The sequence below is a fragment of the Silurus meridionalis genome, chromosome 25 (assembly GCF_014805685.1).
Source record: "Silurus meridionalis isolate SWU-2019-XX chromosome 25, ASM1480568v1, whole genome shotgun sequence".
Lineage (NCBI taxonomy): Eukaryota > Metazoa > Chordata > Actinopteri > Siluriformes > Siluridae > Silurus > Silurus meridionalis.
In genome coordinates, this window is record NC_060908.1 from 15022463 (window position 1) to 15041673 (window position 19211).

General features: G+C 43.0%; 2 protein-coding genes across 4 annotated transcripts; one reads left to right on the top strand and one right to left on the bottom strand.

Annotated features, from left to right (window-relative positions):
• Positions 1-131: 131 nt before the first annotated feature.
• Positions 132-11381, bottom strand: gnb2 (guanine nucleotide binding protein (G protein), beta polypeptide 2). Of its 2 annotated transcripts, none has more exons than XM_046839186.1 (10): positions 10533-11381; positions 6200-6302; positions 6009-6047; positions 5077-5183; positions 4468-4531; positions 4133-4295; positions 3921-3987; positions 3287-3488; positions 2979-3195; positions 132-2203 (listed from the first exon to the last, which is right to left on the bottom strand). In XM_046839186.1, exons 2-10 carry the CDS (start codon positions 6254-6256, stop codon positions 2097-2099), a joined length of 1023 nt encoding a protein of 340 aa, XP_046695142.1. In that variant the 5' UTR covers positions 6257-6302; positions 10533-11381; the 3' UTR covers positions 132-2096. The 2 variants fall into 2 exon arrangements, with proteins under 2 accessions (XP_046695142.1, XP_046695143.1); XM_046839187.1 differs by lacking the exon at positions 10533-11381 and adding an exon at positions 8182-8628.
• Positions 11382-14300: 2919 nt separating this feature from the next.
• LOC124379529 (zinc finger and SCAN domain-containing protein 23) lies at positions 14301-17269 on the top strand. 2 transcript variants are annotated; one of them, XR_006924440.1, is made up of 3 exons: positions 14301-15185; positions 15762-16760; positions 16879-17269. XR_006924440.1 is itself a non-coding variant. In XM_046839926.1 (2 exons), exons 1-2 carry the CDS (start codon positions 14579-14581, stop codon positions 16472-16474), a joined length of 1320 nt encoding a protein of 439 aa, XP_046695882.1. In that variant the 5' UTR covers positions 14301-14578; the 3' UTR covers positions 16475-17269. The 2 variants fall into 2 exon arrangements, 1 of the variants encoding a protein (XP_046695882.1); XM_046839926.1 differs by having other exon boundaries at positions 15762-17269.
• The last annotated feature ends 1942 nt before the right edge of the window (positions 17270-19211 follow it).

Below are 19211 nucleotides of genomic sequence, written 5' to 3' on the forward strand. Positions count from 1 at the left end.
CTACAGGATTGTTTGAAAATAATAAAAAAAAATATATCTTGATATCAGTTTTAAAAAAAAAAAAATCGTGTGTGGGTTTTGTTTTTTTCTGCCTGGCTTTATTTCTTTTGAACGAATTTCTAAAAACAAAGTGTTATTTCTGTATTTATTGATTGATTTTCTTTTTCACTTCAACTTTTATTTATTGTCCTTATAGTGTTATCTGAGGCACGCAGGGAAAACATGAATAAAATAAGCATAGAAAATCAGAATATAAACAAAACAAAAGTACTGTGTATGCAACAGGCGTCTAGTTTTCAAACGTTTTCTGTCTGGAAGGAAAATCGTGTCGTTCGAACCACATGCTTCTGTTCCTCCGTGCTTTTTTTTTTTTTTAATACGATGTCACAACATCTGTATTACATTAAGCATGTGCCGATACTGAATTACAATAATATTGCAATATTTGAGGGGGAAATAATTCTGTCCCTGTTCTGGGCAACATTCTAGCCCGGTGACTTCAGGGGTCCAAGCACCAAATAGGAGACTGTTACTTTTTCACAGATTTAGAAGATGCTGTATCTTACAGTGAGCTCGGAAGAAGCCTTCTTCATGATGCCCTGATCATAGGTGCGGTGGGGGAACCGTGGCAGATAACCGACTGCATGCATATTAGAGAGAGACTTGTCATAGATACATTACAGCCGCATATGTGTACACTGAGATTCGGCAGCCTCTGAGGGATAAGGGCCTTGCTCAAGAGCCCAAGAGTGTCAGCTTGGTCATACTGGGGCTTAAACCCATAACCTTTCAATCAGTAACCCAGAGCACAGGGATTCAGCACCCTCTAGGGGTCAAGGGCCCAAGAGTGTCAAATTGGCCACTCTGGGTCTTGAACCCATAACCTTTCAATCAGTAACTCAGAGCAGAGCTTCAGCAGCCCTGAAGGTTAAGGGCTTTGCTTAAAGGCCCCATCAGTGGCAGCTTGGCGATTCTGGTGCTTAAACCCATGACCTTCCGATAAGTAACCCAGACGGTTAAGTGCCTTGTTCAAGGGCCCAAGAGTGGCAGATTGGCAACTCTGGGGATCACACCCATAACCTTCCAATCAGTAACCCAAAGCACAGAGATACAGTGCCCAAGAGGGTTAAGGGCCTTGCTTAAGGGCCCAAGAGTAGCAGCTTGGTCGATGCTGGGGCGTGAACCCATGACCTTCTGACCAATAACCTAGATCCTTAACGACTCAGCTCTTACTTTCCCCCACATGGATATGGATATCTAATTTATTCGGACAAATGCATGGTGCTTCGACCCCTTGATCGCCGCCCACGACTATATTTTGCCATTGCTTTGTATGAAGCTGACATAACTGCTAATGGCTACGATCCTCGGTTGTTGACTACAATTTATGAAGCTAGTCAACACCCCCCCCACACCCCCTATTGTTCTTCCCTTAAGCGATTAGCTACGTTAGCAAGACTGTGTTCGTAACATCACCAGGTTTAACCGTCATGTAACTAAATTAGCAACATTTCAGACAAAAAAAAAACAGTTTGGAAAGGAAATGCACATAAAACCCCACAAACGGCCCTAAAAAGAGTCGTCGCTCCTCTCTTTTTTTTTTTCTTTTACTTTTTCCAAGAGCGTGTTTCAATAAACATAAATACAAACCATTCGGCTTTTTCTCTCCGAGTGTGTTTTATGAGTCACTCAGGAGTGTGATTGTGGGTATTCTACATTGTGGTTTAAGTCCTCTGCCAACATTGTGTGTGTGTGTGTGTGTGTGTGTGTGTGTGTGTGTGTGTGTGTGTGTGTGTGTAGGAGAGAGATAAAGAACATTCGTGTTTAGCTTCAGTGGGTCAAACCTGTGACCTGCATCCACAGTAACTGGTGTACAGATTCAGGTGCGGTTATGTATACAAAGCAATTACCATAGTAAACAACTCAAGATACCTAGTTGGCATTATATATTATGTACAATATGCGTCTGAGTGTTGTGTGTGTGTGTGTGTGTGTGTGTTTATATATACAATAAAACAGGCATACAGTGTGTGGTAATGTGTGTGTGTGTATATGTATATGCATGTGTGTATGTGTGTGTGAGAGAGATGGTGATGTCAGTTCCAGATCTTGAGGAAGCTGTCCCAGGAGCCGGTGGAGACAGCCATGCCGTCATCGGTCACACCGAGGCAGCTCACCCGATTGTCATGGCCGGCCAGGACTCCTGTCAGGAAAGCGACAGGTTAAACACTGAAGCGTAGATTTGGATATGCAGATGATCAGACTGAACCACGGAAACCTGGATCTGACTACACCTAAGTTTCTCCGCATCTAGGGGTGACCCCAAATACTCAGGTCTTTCGCAAATGTATTATGAAACTGACTACCAGTCGACTACAGGCATGACCTGACAATTTTGATTTGACTATAAGGCGATATCAAAAGGTTTCGAGACTAATGGTGCTAACTGGTGCTATGCTGGGCGACATGTTTGACATACGGCGATGCTGCAATGAGTAGTTTGAGGTTTTCAGAGTGGCACGTGGAAGAACATCGCTGGACAATCCACATGATCTCACTTCCACGCCCACCCTACTCGCCAGATTTGGCACCTGCGGTCTCCGCCCTCTTCCTGAAGATAAAGGTCGCCGTTTTGACACCATTGCAAATATCTGGCGCGAATCGCAGAAGGTGCATGTCACACTTCAAAAAGGTGACTTCCAGGACACATTCCAGAAGTGGCAGGAACGCTGGGGGGGCGCTGTACTGCTGTGCAAGGGGACTATTTTGAAGGTGATAGTGTGTAAACATGGATAAATAAAGTACTTTTTTTTTTTTTAACAGAGCGAGTCTCGGAATATTTTTTGATAGCACCTCATATAAAAAAATGTAAATCCTTAGTCTGGGACACCCCTACTATCGTCCTGACTGGCTTGAAGTGAAATCGTGTCTCCTAGTTATCCCGATTTACCGATAATCTTTCAATAGAGGCGTTCTACCTGCACGGTCTCCTTTCATGGCGTCCCAGATGTTGCAGTTGAAGTCGTCGTAGCCGGCGAGCAGCAGGCGTCCCGAGCGCGAGAACGCCACCGATGTGATGCCGCAGATTATGTTGTCGTGGGAGTAAAGGCCGAGCTCCTGGTCCGCACGCAAGTCGAACAGGCGGCACGTGGCGTCATCCGAGCCGGTGGCGAAAGCGCTGCCGCTGGGGAAGAACTGAACACGTGCAAAAGTGGATCAAATGAGCGAAATCGTTTTGCTGCGTAATTATTTTGCGTGGGAGTAGCGGTTGGGGCGGTTTACTCACACACACGGCGTTGATGTCGGACTCGTGACCCGTAAACGTCTGCCTGCACATGCTGTCTCTGACGTCCCACAGTTTGATGGAGGCGTCACACGCGCCCGAAATGAACGTGCGCAAATCAGGGGACAGAGACAAACTCATCACGTCGCCGCTGTGACCGGAGAACAGCGTGGTCTGCTGGCCCGTCTCGATGTCCCATAGAGCGCTGATACACACACGCAAAGCATTCACTTACATCATAAATGCTTAATACAAATTATTTTAATCAAGTCCTGCAGCATTATCTTATTACAAAAAACAGCGTTTCTCTCATGCCCTCTTGGTTTTTGCCCCCCGCTGAGTGATTTCTTCTGCAGGGATCCTCATTATACACTACTTCCTTCAAAGGGTACATCATCCATTCTTGAGGTTGTGCCAAGACCTATGAAGCTGTTGCATAAAAGTGCTATCTGCCCTCTTCCACATACACAAGCTAACAAAGCAGCCATGATTGGCCACACACACTGTGACGGCCGTCGCATTGTCAGGATTTGAAACTAAGTGTCCTGACGTAAGTCTTTTACCAAAACAGCAAAAGATACCCCTGACTGCCACTAGCTGTAAGAGTCTAACAACTACAAATCACAATCTAACGTACCAGGTGGTGTCTCCTGAACTTGTGATGATCTGATTGTCATCGATGAAGCGACAGCAAGAAAGGTAACCTGAAGAAAAAACACAAGCAATCATGGAGTTTGTCCAACATTTCAACCTAAAGCCAATAATCTAACGCATAAAAAATGCTGAGTCAATCTGCTTTAGCGGCCGAACTCCAGTTTGATGGCCTTTAAAATCCAGCTGTGCACGTACCCGTGTGTCCAGGGAGCTCTCGGCTGACGCGCACGTTGCCCTCGCGGGTCTTCAGGCTGTAGATGGAACAGATGTTGTCCAGACCGCCGCAGGCTACGAAGTTTCCAGACGGAGCGTAGGCGCACGTCATCACCCACGACGAGCGCAGCGGGATGGCATGGATCTGTCCAATCACGACACTTTTAAAATCTTACAAACACATCGGGCTGAACAGCTGCTTGTAAAATGGATTATGTGGAGTGTATGAAGGGAGTGTATGAAGTGTACCAGGCACAGGGCGTGGCATCGTCAGCATTAACACTTATTTCTGATTATTTTGGATTGTCTCGCTGTACCTTGTTAGTGGTGTAACTGTCCCAGACGATGAGTTTGCCATCTTGAGACGCGCTCACCAGAAGCCTAAAAAGGAAACACTGATTATAAACAGCATCCTCTAGGGGATAAAGACAACAATTACAACCCTGACCACATGAACCAAATAAAGATTTTCACTGATGTTCACTGATGGTGCAAGCATCTAAAGTCCATAATTTCAAAAGGACGTGCACACGGTGGGGTGAAATCACAGTGCAATATACTGAATGGACTATAAGAGTTTGTGGACACCTGAGCATAAGATTGGTATGTGCTTTTTGTATATACCATTCTACATTTACTCCCCATTTGCTCTTATAATAAGCTCCACTCTTCTGGGAAGATGTTCCACCAGATGTTGTGGAGATTTGTCCTAATTTAGACATGTGTTAGTAAAGTCAGCTACTGATGTAGGTGAGGTGAGGAGTCCTGGGGTACAGTCAGCATGAACAATTAATTCCAAAAGAGTTCTATGGCAGGAGATCTTCCACACACTTCCAAACCATGTACGTCATATCTTCATGGAGCTAGCTTTGTGCAAAAAAAATCACCAGGAGAATGACTAGAACATTACAATAAAAAAGTCCTACCTGGAGTCGGAGCCCCAGTGCATGGCGTAGATTTTGGCTAAATGACCTCTGAGAGTGCGCCTTGTCCTCATCTGAATCCTTCCCACAGGGTCCAGTCCTGCTGTTATCTACACACACACACACACACACACACACACACACACACACACTCATATAGGTTAAAAATCATCTATATCGCATGTCTAGGTGATTCTGGCCAAAAGCTGGTGTTGATTATTAGTTCTAAAAAAGTTATTATTTTTATTATTTCTTTTATTACTATTAATCCACAGCATCTTGTAGAGGTTTTCTAGGTTTTCTGTTTGGAGATGTCTATTAAATATTGATGGAAGGGCGTGGCTGCTGTTTTCCACCTCAGGAAAGTCTTGACGGTGAAGGATTTTCCGCCGAGTGCTTTCCCAGTACCATGACAAGCTACGCATTCTGGTTGTATTCACCAAGAGGTCGATGAGGTAACACTTTTATAGGTTCCTCAAAATTTCTAGTAACAATTTCAGTAGGTGACTGCAGTATCCTGAAGTCAGATACTGTATATAAAATAACATTTGCTTCCTTATTTTTCACCATTGTTGATATCGTCGTTCTCACAATGTTGTACATAGCAGCGATTTGAGTCGTATTCATACCGCCCCCGTACGTGACTCTCGTTTTTTACTTTCATTGTTCTCCTTAATTTTGCCTTATGTTGTTAGAATTTTAACCACTTTATGTGCATTTTAATCCTAAATCATGGGTTCTAACGTAAAACAAAACGCTTTGGATGGCACTGTTTACGAGCTAGCATGAAAATATTCAGTCGTCATAATGTGTATTGAATTTTTGACGAGTTCTGGGGCAGACAAGTTCACGTGGTATTGCTGTATATGACTCTGTAAAACCTAATTAGCATCAATGTGCTCACCCACTGTAGGTACACAGCATATGAGCTTTACCTGAGTAAGTGTAGAGTCTCCACATGCTTTCCTTGCATCCTGTAAGAACAAAAAAAACAGATTTTAAGATTATTACGATCAATGGTTAAAAAAAAAAAAACGATGTACGAAAACCAATTAATGATCGTCAGAAGTGTATCGTTGTCGCTATCATATATCGTGTTATTTGTAATTCCGCGTTTTTCTCTTACTCGTATCTGGTTCTTCAGCTGCTCGGCCTCCTGTCGGAGCTGCTCCAGCTCGCTCATCTTGAAATGACCTTTAACTTTTCACCTCAGTCTTTTGCGCAACCACCTGTGAACCCGGAAAAAAAAATTAGCGAGCTAAGCTGTTTTTACTGAATAGGATACAAGGCGATTTTTAAATGGAGTCTATTTTAACACAACAATGAATAAAAATATTGACTTTGATCGATCAAGCTTACGCAGACATGACAAAATACACGGTATACACACTACCAAGTCTGTGTCCGGCTACGAAAGACAAAAAAACGTTGCCGCTCCGGACGAATCGGCTTCAGCTGCATGGAAACAATTTCTCGCCCATTAGTGTCTAATTTACATATTCGTGTGACACACCCAAAATTGTTGCTCAAATAAGATGATTTTACATCGAATACAACTTTTAAAAAAAGCAGACTGACAAAATAAATACAATAAATGTTAGTTGTATTCATGTAAAAAGCCAGTGCTTGTAGCAGGGTGCAGTTGAATGCTGGAATCTGATTCATTATATCTGTATAACGCCACGGCTTGGAAAGACGTTTCAGCCTTAATATGAATGATAGATTAATATCGCTGATGTTCTACAGAATGAGATCAGACTATAAACCATCAAATGTATGAGGCATGAATAAATTCCAATAATAATATAATGGAAATTGGTGTCTCAGTGAATAAGATGTCGACTTGTGATCAGAAGGTTGTGAGTTCCAATCCCAGAACCCACCAACCAGCCATTGTTGGGCCCCTGAGCAGGGCCCTTAACCCCACAAATTTGGGTCTCCTAGTTCAAGTGAAGGCAAAATGTATTGCTACAGCATCCAAAGATGTTCTAAACAATTGTGTGCCTCCGACTTTGTGGGAACATTCCGGAGAAGAACCACATATGGCCGGAAAAGTCTCGGATATCAAACTTGGTTTTGTTACTAAACCTTAGAACTATCATTATCTTGAAATGTGTTTATTTACATGTTTTTTAAGCTCATTCACATTCGAATCAGATTTAATCAAAGGCTTCGATCGATTATTTTTTTTACGTAGCAATTTTTCCAAAGGCATGAGAACTGTAACGAAAAAAAGCTCATCTGTGATTTATTAATGGTTCGTAAATGCGTAATACAATGCATTACTGTTGTTAATATTTAATATTTGATGCGCAGGTCCTGCCGCTGTTGTCTTTAGAGTGCAATTTGTGCCTTTGGAGCGAGAAGGAAGCGAGCAGTGGCCACTTTCACCTCGTCTAATGGATAAACGTGAAATCTGTCAGCTCCAGAGGCCACTTCTGAAACCCTAAAGAGATTAACATTACTGCAAAAAAAAAAAAAAAACACTATATATATATATATTTATACACAAAAGGTGTGGGCACCTGAGCATAAGATTTGAGTATGTGCTTTTTGATCTTCTCATTCCATATTTAGTCTGCTGTTATAATAAGCTCCACTCTATTATGGAAAGATGTTCCACTTGGTGTGTGCTTGTGGAGATTTGTGCGAGATCCATTCATCTGCAAGGGTGTTAGTAAAGTCAGATACGGATGGAGGTGAGGTGAGGTGAGGAGGCCTGGGGTGCAGTCAGCATAAAACAAATGAATCCCAAATGTTTTCAATAGGATTGGATCTCCTTCATCGCAGGAGATGTTCCACACACTTCCAACCCATGTAAAGCAGATCTTCATGGAGCCGGCTTTTTGCGATCAGGGGCATCGTCATGTTGGAACAGGTTTGGGTCTCAAGTGAAAGCAGAATTACATGCTAACAGATCCAAAGACGTCCTGCCCAATTCCAACTCTGTGCTAAAAGAACCGCATATGGCTGGAAAATCAGGTGTCCCAATACATTTCTATATATATATATAGTTATGGTTTCTAGCATTTTGTTCTGATCCAAAAAGGTAAATAAGATTTAAAAAGCTATTTCATATTAGCCAATATTATAGCTTTCAGTTCTTACCCTTCAGAGGTGAATCAAAATGAAGTTAAAGTCCTGCAATCTCGGGTCCCACTTTTTTCTCAAGCCGTAAAAATATATGTATAAAAGCTTGTCATGTCATTACACCAATCCACTCATTACACCAATACCAGGTGCTGGAATGTGCGCTTTGTTCAACTGTCCAGTCGCTAACTTTATCCAAAATGAACTGCCATATCGCTCGTTGCGTTCTTCTGAATTTTGCACACAGACACTAAAATAGGATCAGCTGATATTTCTTTTGGTTGGATTAGTTTGTGGGTGCATTCAAATCCACCCGCAGCTGCCGGCCAATCGGAGACCACCGTACGCCTCTCGGATTTGCATATTTCCCGTTAAGAGATTTGCGCTGTATGAGCGCTTTGCATGCGGAACAAGCGAAGGCTTGAACGCTCAAGTAACAGACTAGAAACTCGCCCAGGACTTTTACATAAATAAAACTGTCACGCAGTACTTAGATAACTTTATAGCCCGACACAGTCCAGGACGGCCTTTTGTGTTCATGCGTGTGTGTGTGTGTGTGTGTGTGTGTGTGTGTGTGTGTGTGTGTGTGTGTGTGTGTGCGTTTGTGTGTATGTTCTTCTAGTAAAAAGCCAAGTATAATTCCTGGAGACTGAATAAGTACAATCAGGTATGTTACATTTAAAGCATTTACAAAACATCATTATCCAGAGCAACTAATGGTTATAGGGGCCTTTCTTAGGGGCCCAGATGCTCAAACTCACTACCTAACAATCAGATGTTTAACGTCTTGACAAAAGAGCTATTGCTCATCCCATAGATGTGTTACATGCTATGCCATTTACCAGACACCATTATCCAGAGCAACTGATGGGAATGGGCCTCACTGAAGGGCCCAGATGCTCGGACTTTAACTCACAACCTTCCTACCACAAGCCCAACATCATTAATCAAAGCGCAACCGCACCCACATGTGTGTTACATAATATACAACATTAAGGGCATCTACCAGACACCATTATCCAGAGCAACTGATAAATAGGGGCCTCACTGAAGGGCCCAGATGCTCGGATTCAAACTCACAACCTTCCTATCAGATGCCCAACATCTTAACCAAAGAGCAACCGCTCCCACAGTTGTGTTACATAATAAACAACAATAACATTTACGGCTTTTAGGAGACACCCTTATCTAGAGCGAAATACAAAAGTGCTTTGAGGTCTCTATTGATGAGTAGATTCTCTTGAATCACTCGTGTACAGACGAGGAAGAACGGTGCGGAAATGAATGCAGGAAGAACGATAACTGTATAATAGGAGCTATAAGAGATTATTATTATCATTACTATCATCACTATCAGATTTCCAGTTGTGTACTGACATTATCGCAAACACTAGAATGTATATTTCAGTTCTTCATCTCAATAATGTGATATAACAGGATAAAAAACACATAACCTGTGTACATTATGCAATGGTTTCACCGGTCTCTGAACAAGCTAGACCACTGATTGGAGACATAACTAATGGCACCCCACCCAATGGGTAATTAGACAGAAATATAAATCCAAAAAGCCACAGAGGTCTTTTCATAAAAGTTGCCCTCTCTATAAAATTCTACATAGAACAAGATGGTATGGACCAAAAGGGCGTTGAATGTATGTCAAACAAACCTGTTACCCAATCAAAATACATAACTGTTCAGCAATTACAAACGAGGCGTTCCCCAAGCGATCATATTTCTGTAGGCGTGGCAAGTGTTATATAAATTTGAACAGCGCCGCCTGCCGCACTGGAGGTCTTTGCAATTTGAAAGCACACAGCTAGAAATATGACGAAGGGAAACCCCCCCTTGTGGATACTTAGAGCATCGCATAAACGATCTAGTTACAGTGTAATTATAGTGTACATGAAAGCAGTCATGCATTTTGCAAAAAAGGAACAAATCCAATCTACACTTTTTTTTAAAAAAATCCGAGTGTGTCATTGGATTGTTTAAAGACCACACAGATCAGTGATGTAACCTTCAGACACTCTGTATTAATGCAACGTAACAGCAATATTTGATGGTCCTGATAGTGACTTTAGAGCGTGACTGGTCTTTAGTGTGTGTGTGTGTGTGTGTGTGTGTGTGTGTAGAGTGTAGTGTAGTGTAGGCCTGTCGCATGAGGATGGAGGAGGCAAAAAAAATGTTATTGCAATGACAAAGCTTTATCCAAATGCGACATTTCAGCAGCATGATAATTCCCTATACGCAGGATGAAGCTGCACAGGAACCAGGCCTGCATCCTACAGCAGATCATCTCCTCTCCAGGATCCTTGCATGCAGTTATTCATGCTTCAAGGCCCATCACAGGGTGCATTATACCATACCTGGTGGTTCAGCTTGTCGGCCCAAATCCGTGACGACTGAAGAGCTGACAGCTTGACGAAGCGCTTCTGTCGGATCTTCTCTTCCTTGGGAAATATTCAGACCTGAGCGCGCATGATGGCCGTGAATCATGCAGGCCTGCAAAAAAAACAATAACGCAGCAGCAGGAGGAAGGAGAGAAAAAAATCACTGCATTTCTCCAAATGGAGAAAAATCACAAAGGAGTGTGTCCTGTGTCCTTCTCGAGCGCCTTTTCTCAATAATAAGGTTGCGCAATTAATTTTTTCGCGGGGAATTTATGACGTAATAAATCCAAATTCAGGCTGTTTAAAAAAAAACCTCGCTTTTTTCCCCCCTTTGGTTCTCGCTTCCTTCCTTCCTTTCTTCCTTCCTTTCTTCCTTCCTTCCTCTGGTGCTTGGGCTGTGCTACCTCTCTCTCTCTCTTTCTCTCTCTCTCTCTCTTTCTCTCTCTCTCTCTATTTCGATCCTTGTTTCGTTGCGCGGAATAAATTATTCAAATCAAGCCGCAATGATCGGATCCTGTGCACGCGCGTGTAAAGACAATATTATGATTAATATTAATATTATTAATAATTATACCAATAATTTGGATAAATCTTGGCTGATCTTGCCGGTGGAGCGCGCGAGCCACCCATAGGTTCTCCAGTGCCAGAGACCAAAAAAAACGAGTTTTTGGGGAAAATAAAAAAAATATATCTTTATTACGTCATAATCCGAATAACGCGCTAAATCGAATAATCCCCGGGATTACGGATTAAAACAAACAACAAAACATCTGTACAGCTGATCCTGACTGCTCGGAGTGTCAAATATCCTACAAGCGTCTCCTATGTGAGATTCGACCACACCCATTTTATACAGACCGAACCATCACACCGCCCCCTCGTTTAAAAGGAAAAGGGAGCTTTTCGAGTCTCCACACACTTTCATTTCTTTCCTCCTTTTTTTTTCTTTTTATCACTACAGAATGTAGAAGAGTGTAGGAGAGCTTTCAACATGTTCTCAGAAACAGAATAAACAAATATGTGTGTGTATTGATGCATGAAATATAAGATACTGACAATTAGTTAATTTCTTCAATGCAATGCAACAGCTCTTTGGTTAGATAATTAGTGTGTGTGTGTGTGTGTGTGTGTGTGTGTGTGTGTGTGTGTGTGTGTGTGTATGTCCTTGTAGGTTCTCAGGTTTCCTCCTAATTGGCAATACATGGCAAAATATGTGTGTGTGTGTGTGTGTGTGTGTGTGTGTGTGTGTGTGTGTGTGTGTGTGTTGCCACCTATAAAGATATGTATATTTGCTGTATATATTGTGGGTAAAGATAGATAGATAGATGATGGATGGATGGATGGATGGATGGATGGATGGATGGATGGATGGATGGATAGATAGATAGATAGATAGATAGATAGATAGATAGATAGATAGATAGATAGATAGATAGATAGATAGATAGATAGATAGAATCTGCAACCATTATTTGAATCAGAATTATGTGGCCCTGCCCCTTCAGTGCTCTTGCCCACTTTTGCCACCCCATGTCTAATTTTTTTTTTCATCTAAATAACTTCACATTGGCATTAATTAAAATTCTTCTCTGCTTGAGTGCCATTGAACTGTGTGCTCCTCCTCTCCCGAGACCCGAGGAACCACCCCAAGGACACTCGCTCCTAATTACACCTGGTGTAATTACCATCATACATAAGAGAGAGAAAGGGAGGGAGGGAGGGAGGGAGAGAGAGAGAGAAGAAGGGAGGGAGGGAGGTAGAGGGAGGTGTACAAGTTCAAATTTGAACATTAAACCACCAACACCAGCATACAGCACCTAACCTATAGCTAATGTAAATGTACAAGACTGGTGATTCCCACCCCCTTTCACTGATGTGATGGTACATTCCACCTGCCCTGCTCTTCTTTAGGCTCCATTAGGGACTGTAGTAGCTGAGGATGGGTTGCCTAGCAACACCATTTGCAGTGGGCCCAAGCAAGTGGCCACACACACACACACACACACACACACACACACACACACTTCTTTATTACAGTATCCAAAAGAATGGATTGACATGAATTCAACTTTAAACCCTTGCGTCAAATGTAGTCGATCATCCAAAGCATCTTTTGTCAAACGTTTGGTTTTTTTTGAGCTTCTGGAGCTTCCATGCTGAAATACAGTAATATGACAATTAATATAATGTTGACCTCATCCAAAAATCATGTTCTTTATGACTTTATTAAACATCATTCGAAAGCACAGTGATGATAATATGACTGTAATATTGAAGGAACAGCATGCTCTGTTATCGACTATGTTTAAAGACAGAATGGTGTGATGTGGCCCAAAGTGAAGTGGAGTGACTCTTACCAGAGGTTTAACATCTATTAGACCTGCTGAAGGTGTCAGTTCACAAAGCACTCTTTTCCCCTCACAATATCTCTACATAATAAAAAAATACCAGCCGTAGTGGAAAAGACTTATTTTATAAATTTTATTTATTCTGAGCACAGGCACATGCCCAATCATGAAATGTGTGTACACTTGTGCAAAAGAGGCAAAAGGCAAAACATTCATGCAAATGTATATATATATATATATATATATATATATATATATATATATATATATATATATATATATATATATAAAGCAACATATGGAAGAAATGAATCCGCAGACATCCCATTTGACTCTATAAAATCAGTGAAGAGAATGAAAAAGATGATGATGATGATGATGATGATGATGATGATGATGATGAAGGGGGCGAAATAAACTGAGGTCTGAGAAAATAGCCAGAAATGTATGGCCAAAGTCCTGTAGTTACACGTACTGACCGATAGAGGGTAGCACACTCTACCCTACAGTCTTGTATCCTTACTCCTTCACAAAATGTCAGACTGAAGCAAAGATCATGGAGTATAAATGTGGACTTGTGTAAGAAAAACAAGACAATAAAAAAGGGGGGGAACGTGATAATACATTTATATGAAGAATGACACTTAAATGTCTTCCCCCCCCATAAACTATTCCACAATATTATATAGAAAAACACTGTAATACCGGTCAGTCAGCTCACATTTTAAAATGCAAACAGATTCAGAGTTCAATTGATTTTCTTTCAAAGTATTCTACATGCAATTACTAATGTTTAACTCCCAAATGTTTATTAAACAAACAGTCCCTGGTAGCGTAAAGGTCAAAAACCCTACAAGCTTTTTTCAGAGGTAGAGCTGAACATCTGTACAGCTGTACACCATAGCTTTCTATCTGGCGTAGCTATTTTTATATATTGCTGATTCTATAAGCAAACAGTGGTTCTTAATTTACGCATAACTTTACAAAGGATTCAAGTACAGCATTTGCAGCAGCTGTGCTCAAACTCAATCATTAACATGCAACGGTGAACTGTGCAGCTGTGAATTATTGCAATTGCAACTGTCTGGGAAGAGCTTCAAGTTCATGAATTTGCCAGGTTTTAGTGTAATCATGCCTCTTTAAAACGATTTTGCCCTCTCTCTTTCTCTAAATATATTCATAGACCAAATTTGTATTTATTTTCTTTACTTGATGTTATAGGAAAAAATGCCCTCATGAAGCTCATATATGGTTGTAATGGTCAGGCGTGGACAAACCTAATTTAAGTAATAATTCAGTTTTAAAAAGAAAAAAAAACGGAGCTATGGTTTGTAAAATGGTGGCCTGTAGGCTGCTTGATGAGCCCACTTCTATGTATGAACTTCATTCCCCGAGGACTTCCCACGTCATCAGCGTGCGACGCCGGACTCTCAGCGCGACGATAAGCAGAGGCTCTTTGAGGTTTGTTTACGGACGCGTTAGACACTGTTTTTTTGTGTGATTTCATTGATTTCAATCGTTTTTATTTAGAAGAATGAAGATGGGAATGAATTGCTAAGAATTGGATATTGAATAAAGCTGTAAGTCAAAGGAAAAGAAAGGAAAGGCGAATGCTAATGAGGTGCTAAAGCTAGTGTGGAGGTTGCTGGGGAAAAAGGAGCTCGGGTAGGCATCATGGCTCTGGATGGGATCAGCGTGTCGTTCCTGAAGTATGAGTTGACCTCGACGATCGACCAGGCGGTGAGGTGCGCGGTTGACACGGTGCTGAAGGAGACGGCGCGCATCGTCGGCGCGAGGTTGACCGAGGCGCGCGACGCCGCCGCCGAGTCGAGGCGCGAGAACCGCAGCCTGCGCGAGCGCCTCGAGGTGTCCGAGAGCGAGCTGAAGGCCGTGCGCTACTACATGACCGCCGCCGAGAAGAACATCAAGCAGTGCCTGCTGCTGAACCGAAACCGCGCGCCGTCGACCACCGCGCCCGCCGAGGACCTCCAGTTGGCCGTGGAGGCAACGCCTGAAAGCAGAGAGCCCTCGCACCTGAAAGCGTTCCGCGGGTCCACGGGAAAGAGCCACGGCGTCAGGACCGTCCCCAGCGTCGGGCTCTGCCTGCCCACTGTGCAGTCCGACTGGCCGCGGAGCTCCGTGAACCGGCGGAGGATGCGCAGCCTCTCCTTCATCACCGACACCACGAGCAGAACCCCTCTGGAGCCTGAATCCGTACAGTCCAGAAGTGAAGATCCCACAGATCAGTTCTACATCTCTGAGGAAGGAGTGATGGATAAGGGTATGTAGCTGTTTCCTAAACACATCAGCACAGACTCAAGAGCTTTAATTTCATTATTTTATTCTATTCCTAAAGGTGTGATCCCACTCCATAACTCATGATGTTTTATCCAATATAATCCGTATGGTGAAATGTCTGCAGTGTTCCTTCTACAACCAGCAGATCCTGTAGCCTGGGGACCAGGTGTTGAGATGTTAATGGGGGAATTCGGAAATCATCGCAGCTCTGGAGCGAAAGGCAAAAAAGACACAGAATGTCTATAAAGGTGGATCAGATATGCTTTATTGCCCTGAAGGAAACATAAAAGTACCCACTGTATAAATACATCGTAAATTTAACAACGTCTGGGTACGGAATTATAAACCTGAAGCACTGATCCTGAGAGAAAAAGAAGCAGGGTGTGTATCTGTATCTTTAAATTAATGGGAAAACTTGAATAAAATCTGCAGCACGGAACAAAAACGCACAAATCGGCAATAAAAAGGAATCGGGTCACACTGAAGGTCGTGGTGTTGGACTGAAGCACTGTATATGATTTGTATTTGTATGATTTTTGTTCTCCTGTGTGTGTTGTAGAGTATAAATCCCCAGCTGGGGCAGCGCAGGACTTTGGGCAGGTGCACCAGGAGGAACAGGACGCTGCTGGTTTGTCCATGAAGACCCCTGACGAAGCGTGTGAGATGGGAAGGTTCGAGTTTGAAATGGGCGCTCCGGCGGGGAACGTCAGCGAGCTGAGCCTGATTCAGGTGATGGATTCGAACGAGGAGATGAAGCAGAGCTCTGTGAAAGTTGAAGACGAGGCTGAAGTCCAGCCTTTAGACCCCCCGCCGATGGCCGCGACTTCCTCGTCTTGTTTGAACGTTCAGCCCCAGATCATCTCGCCCCCCGGCGACGTGGAGGTGCCGCCTGGTCTAATGCCGCCCGTCGAGGCGACGGACAAAGTGCACCGCTGTAACGTTTGCGGCCGGGGCTTCCGGCGTTTCTACTGCCTGAAGACTCACCAGCGCATCCACACGGGGGAGCGGCCGTACCCCTGCCGCTACTGCGAGAAGCGCTTCCGCCACTTGGACAGCCTGCACAAGCACCAGCGCATCCACACGGGCGAGCGGCCGTACCGCTGCGCTCAGTGCGGCTGCTGCTTCCGCGAGCTCGGCCAGCTCAAAAAGCACCGCCTCAAACACTCGCCCACCTCGACCGCTCCGCCCGCCCACCCCGGCCTCTCTCTCCTCCCAGCCGCAGCCTCCTACACCTGGCCACATCTTAACTCCCAGTCTCTGGATCTGGTCTGAGGTCTCAAGCCTCCACACAAACCACACGCTTATCACGTGCCTGAGTTCAGAAGCTGGTAGAGTTCGCCATCAAGGTCCAATCTCATTCAGGGCTCTGTTTTAATGCAGAACTCGAACATTGCCAGAGGTGCCTACATCTGTGGTTTATTGTTATGATGATTTGGGAGGGGGACTGCACTTTCCAGGGTTAAAAATTAGGCATTAAATGGGAGTAAATGATCCAAACGGAAAAGTTAATCACAGAAGGGAAAACGGCACCAGCTTTCATGTGAGCCAATAGAAATAGGTGGGATTTTGACCACCCTACATTATCATTAAAGCCTATGAATATTTATTTTGATTTTTATAAAAGTCTTAAACATCTTTTCTTTGTGGTGAAATTCTGTTTGATCTTTTCTCACCAGCCGCCTTCCCAATGAGAAAACTCGACAAATTTTCCTGATGCGTTCATGTTCACGACATATCCCCCCCCCCCCAGTGAAATGGTGTGGCAACGACAGATAACCAGGAGTGTGACTGAAACCTAAAAACATGCTAACAAACATTACACAAAAATGTTCCTAACTCTAACTTTAAAGCAGTGATACTACACAAATCATAACAAGCAAATAAATCTACTGTGAATGAAGAGGTTAAAAGACTGTAAAAGCGAGACTGTATTTATAGACGTGTAAATAAAGACGATAACGTGTCGTGTCTGTGAGAGATGCGGCAAATCTACTGATTGTAGCTTTAATGTGCTTTTGTGTTACGCTGTTGTTTGGAACGCTGATGATATTAAAACTCTGAAATGAATTTTCGGCCTCGTCACATTTGTTTTTAAAGAGGAACCGAGAGCGTTTACTTTTCAACTGTTCGTTTTTGTCACACTTGTGATTCTTAAACATACTAAACCAGAAAGAAGAAGGAAGGAGAAAGCGGCAACTTTCTGGTTTTTTTTTTTTTTTAACTCTCCCCGAGCACAAACTTGCAACATGTGTAAAGCAAGATGTTCGCAATCTTCACAAAATCTGCCTGTTTCTATCTTAGTGAAGTTTTAACTTCATTCATTAACATGCTCTACCCTGTTTAACGATTTCCTACATTACCCACAATGCTGTTCCAGTTCCAGTTTCAACCCCAGCAAAACAGAACTGCTGGTCATCCCAGGTGATTCATCTCCAGGTCAAGATCTCAGAATGACTCTTTATGACTTTCTGCTCCCCCCTTCAGCCACTGCTCGTAACCTTGGGGTAACTATGGACAATCAACTGTCCTTCTTCTCACATGTCGCTAATGTTGCTCGTTCCTGTCGTTTTCTTCTCTACAACATCCAAAGGATTCAACCATTTCTGTCTATACAGGCTGCCCAGGTGCTTGTTCAGTCTCTTGTCATTTTAAGACTGGCCTACTGAACTCTCTGCTGGCAGGTCTTTCCCTGAAGCAGCTGCATGACTTTTGTTCAATCAGCCCAAGTTCTCCCACACCACCCCACTGCTGCTTCTTCACTGGCTTCCAGTAGCTGCACGTATCAGATTCAAAACACTGATGCTTGCCTACAAGGCCAAAAATGGACCAGCACCATCTTACCTCAGTGACCCTAATCACATCTCGCACTGCACCACGCTGTCTGAGATCCTCCAGCACTGCTCGACTGGTTCCACCTTCTCTCAGAATGAGAGGTAAGTACACTTCAAGGCTCTTCTCTGTTCTGGAACCGAGGTGGCGGAATGAACTTCCCTAGATGTCCGTACAGCAGAGTCCCTGACTATCTTCAAGCGACGATTGAAGACCTTCATCTTCCTGAAACACTTAAATGAGCACTTTCCAAGATTGTAGAATTCAAGAGTTATATTTATATTGAGTTTGTAATCTTGTGTACCAGTGTAGATTTATTCATTTACTAGAGATTCAAAGCACTTTTGTACATCGCTCTGGATGAGGGCGTCTGCTAAATGCCGCAAATGTAAATGTTGATAAAATAAGCTTTTGTCTATTGTATAAATAAAATGAAAAGTAATAATAGTAAACGTTTATGAAAAAGCCACACCTATATCCATTACTGAAGGATCCATAATTTCTGCTTTCTACCAGGAGAACATCCTTTCATCAAGCTCAAACACACTTGGGTTATGCAGCAGGAAACGGAAATGAAACACACCAGCAATTCCACCTCTGTATAGCTAAAAAAAAAAAGTTTTGGAACAGGTCTATTCAAAGTCTGGATTTGCATCACATTCAGATGCTGTGGCATGGACCTTCTACAGGCGGTTCATGCTCAAGAACCCTCCACTGGATTAAAACTATTCTGTAATGAAGAGTGGGCTAAAAGTCCTCCACAGTGACGTTAAACACGTGACACAACCATAATGTGCTTTTTAAACATCCACATTCCACATTTAATCCCGATTTGTTGTTATAATAAGCTCCACTCTTCTGGAAAGATGTTCCACTAGATGATGGCGTGTGTTTGTGGAGATTCATTCAGCCACAAGCGTGTTAGTAAAGTCAGGTACTGATGAAGGTGAGATGAGGAGACCTGGTGTGCAGTCAGTGTTCACATTCATCCCAAAGCTGTTTAATAGGGTCAGAGCTCTGTAGCAGAAGATCTTCCACACCAACTCATGTAAAGCAGATCTTCATGCTGGAACAGATTTGAGTTTGAGTGAATGAAAAAAAGTTAAAATGCTGAGGCAAAAAAAAAGACAATCGTATACCTTTGACTTCGTGAAACAATTTGGGGAAGAACCACAAAAAG

Coding starts and splice junctions, on each gene's coding strand:
- LOC124379529 (XM_046839926.1), top strand. CDS start 14,579: ATGGCTCTGGATGGGATCAGCGTGTCGTTCCTGAAGTATGAGTTGACC. Junction 15,186..15,761: donor GGAAGGAGTGATGGATAAGG/GTATGTAGCTGT, acceptor TGTGTGTTGTAG/AGTATAAATCCCCAGCTGGG.
- gnb2 (XM_046839186.1), bottom strand. CDS start 6,256: ATGAGCGAGCTGGAGCAGCTCCGACAGGAGGCCGAGCAGCTGAAGAAC. Junction 4,532..5,076: donor CACTGGGGCTCCGACTCCAG/GTAGGACTTTTT, acceptor TTTCCTTTTTAG/GCTTCTGGTGAGCGCGTCTC. Junction 4,296..4,467: donor ACAGTTACACCACTAACAAG/GTACAGCGAGAC, acceptor GTGATTGGACAG/ATCCATGCCATCCCGCTGCG.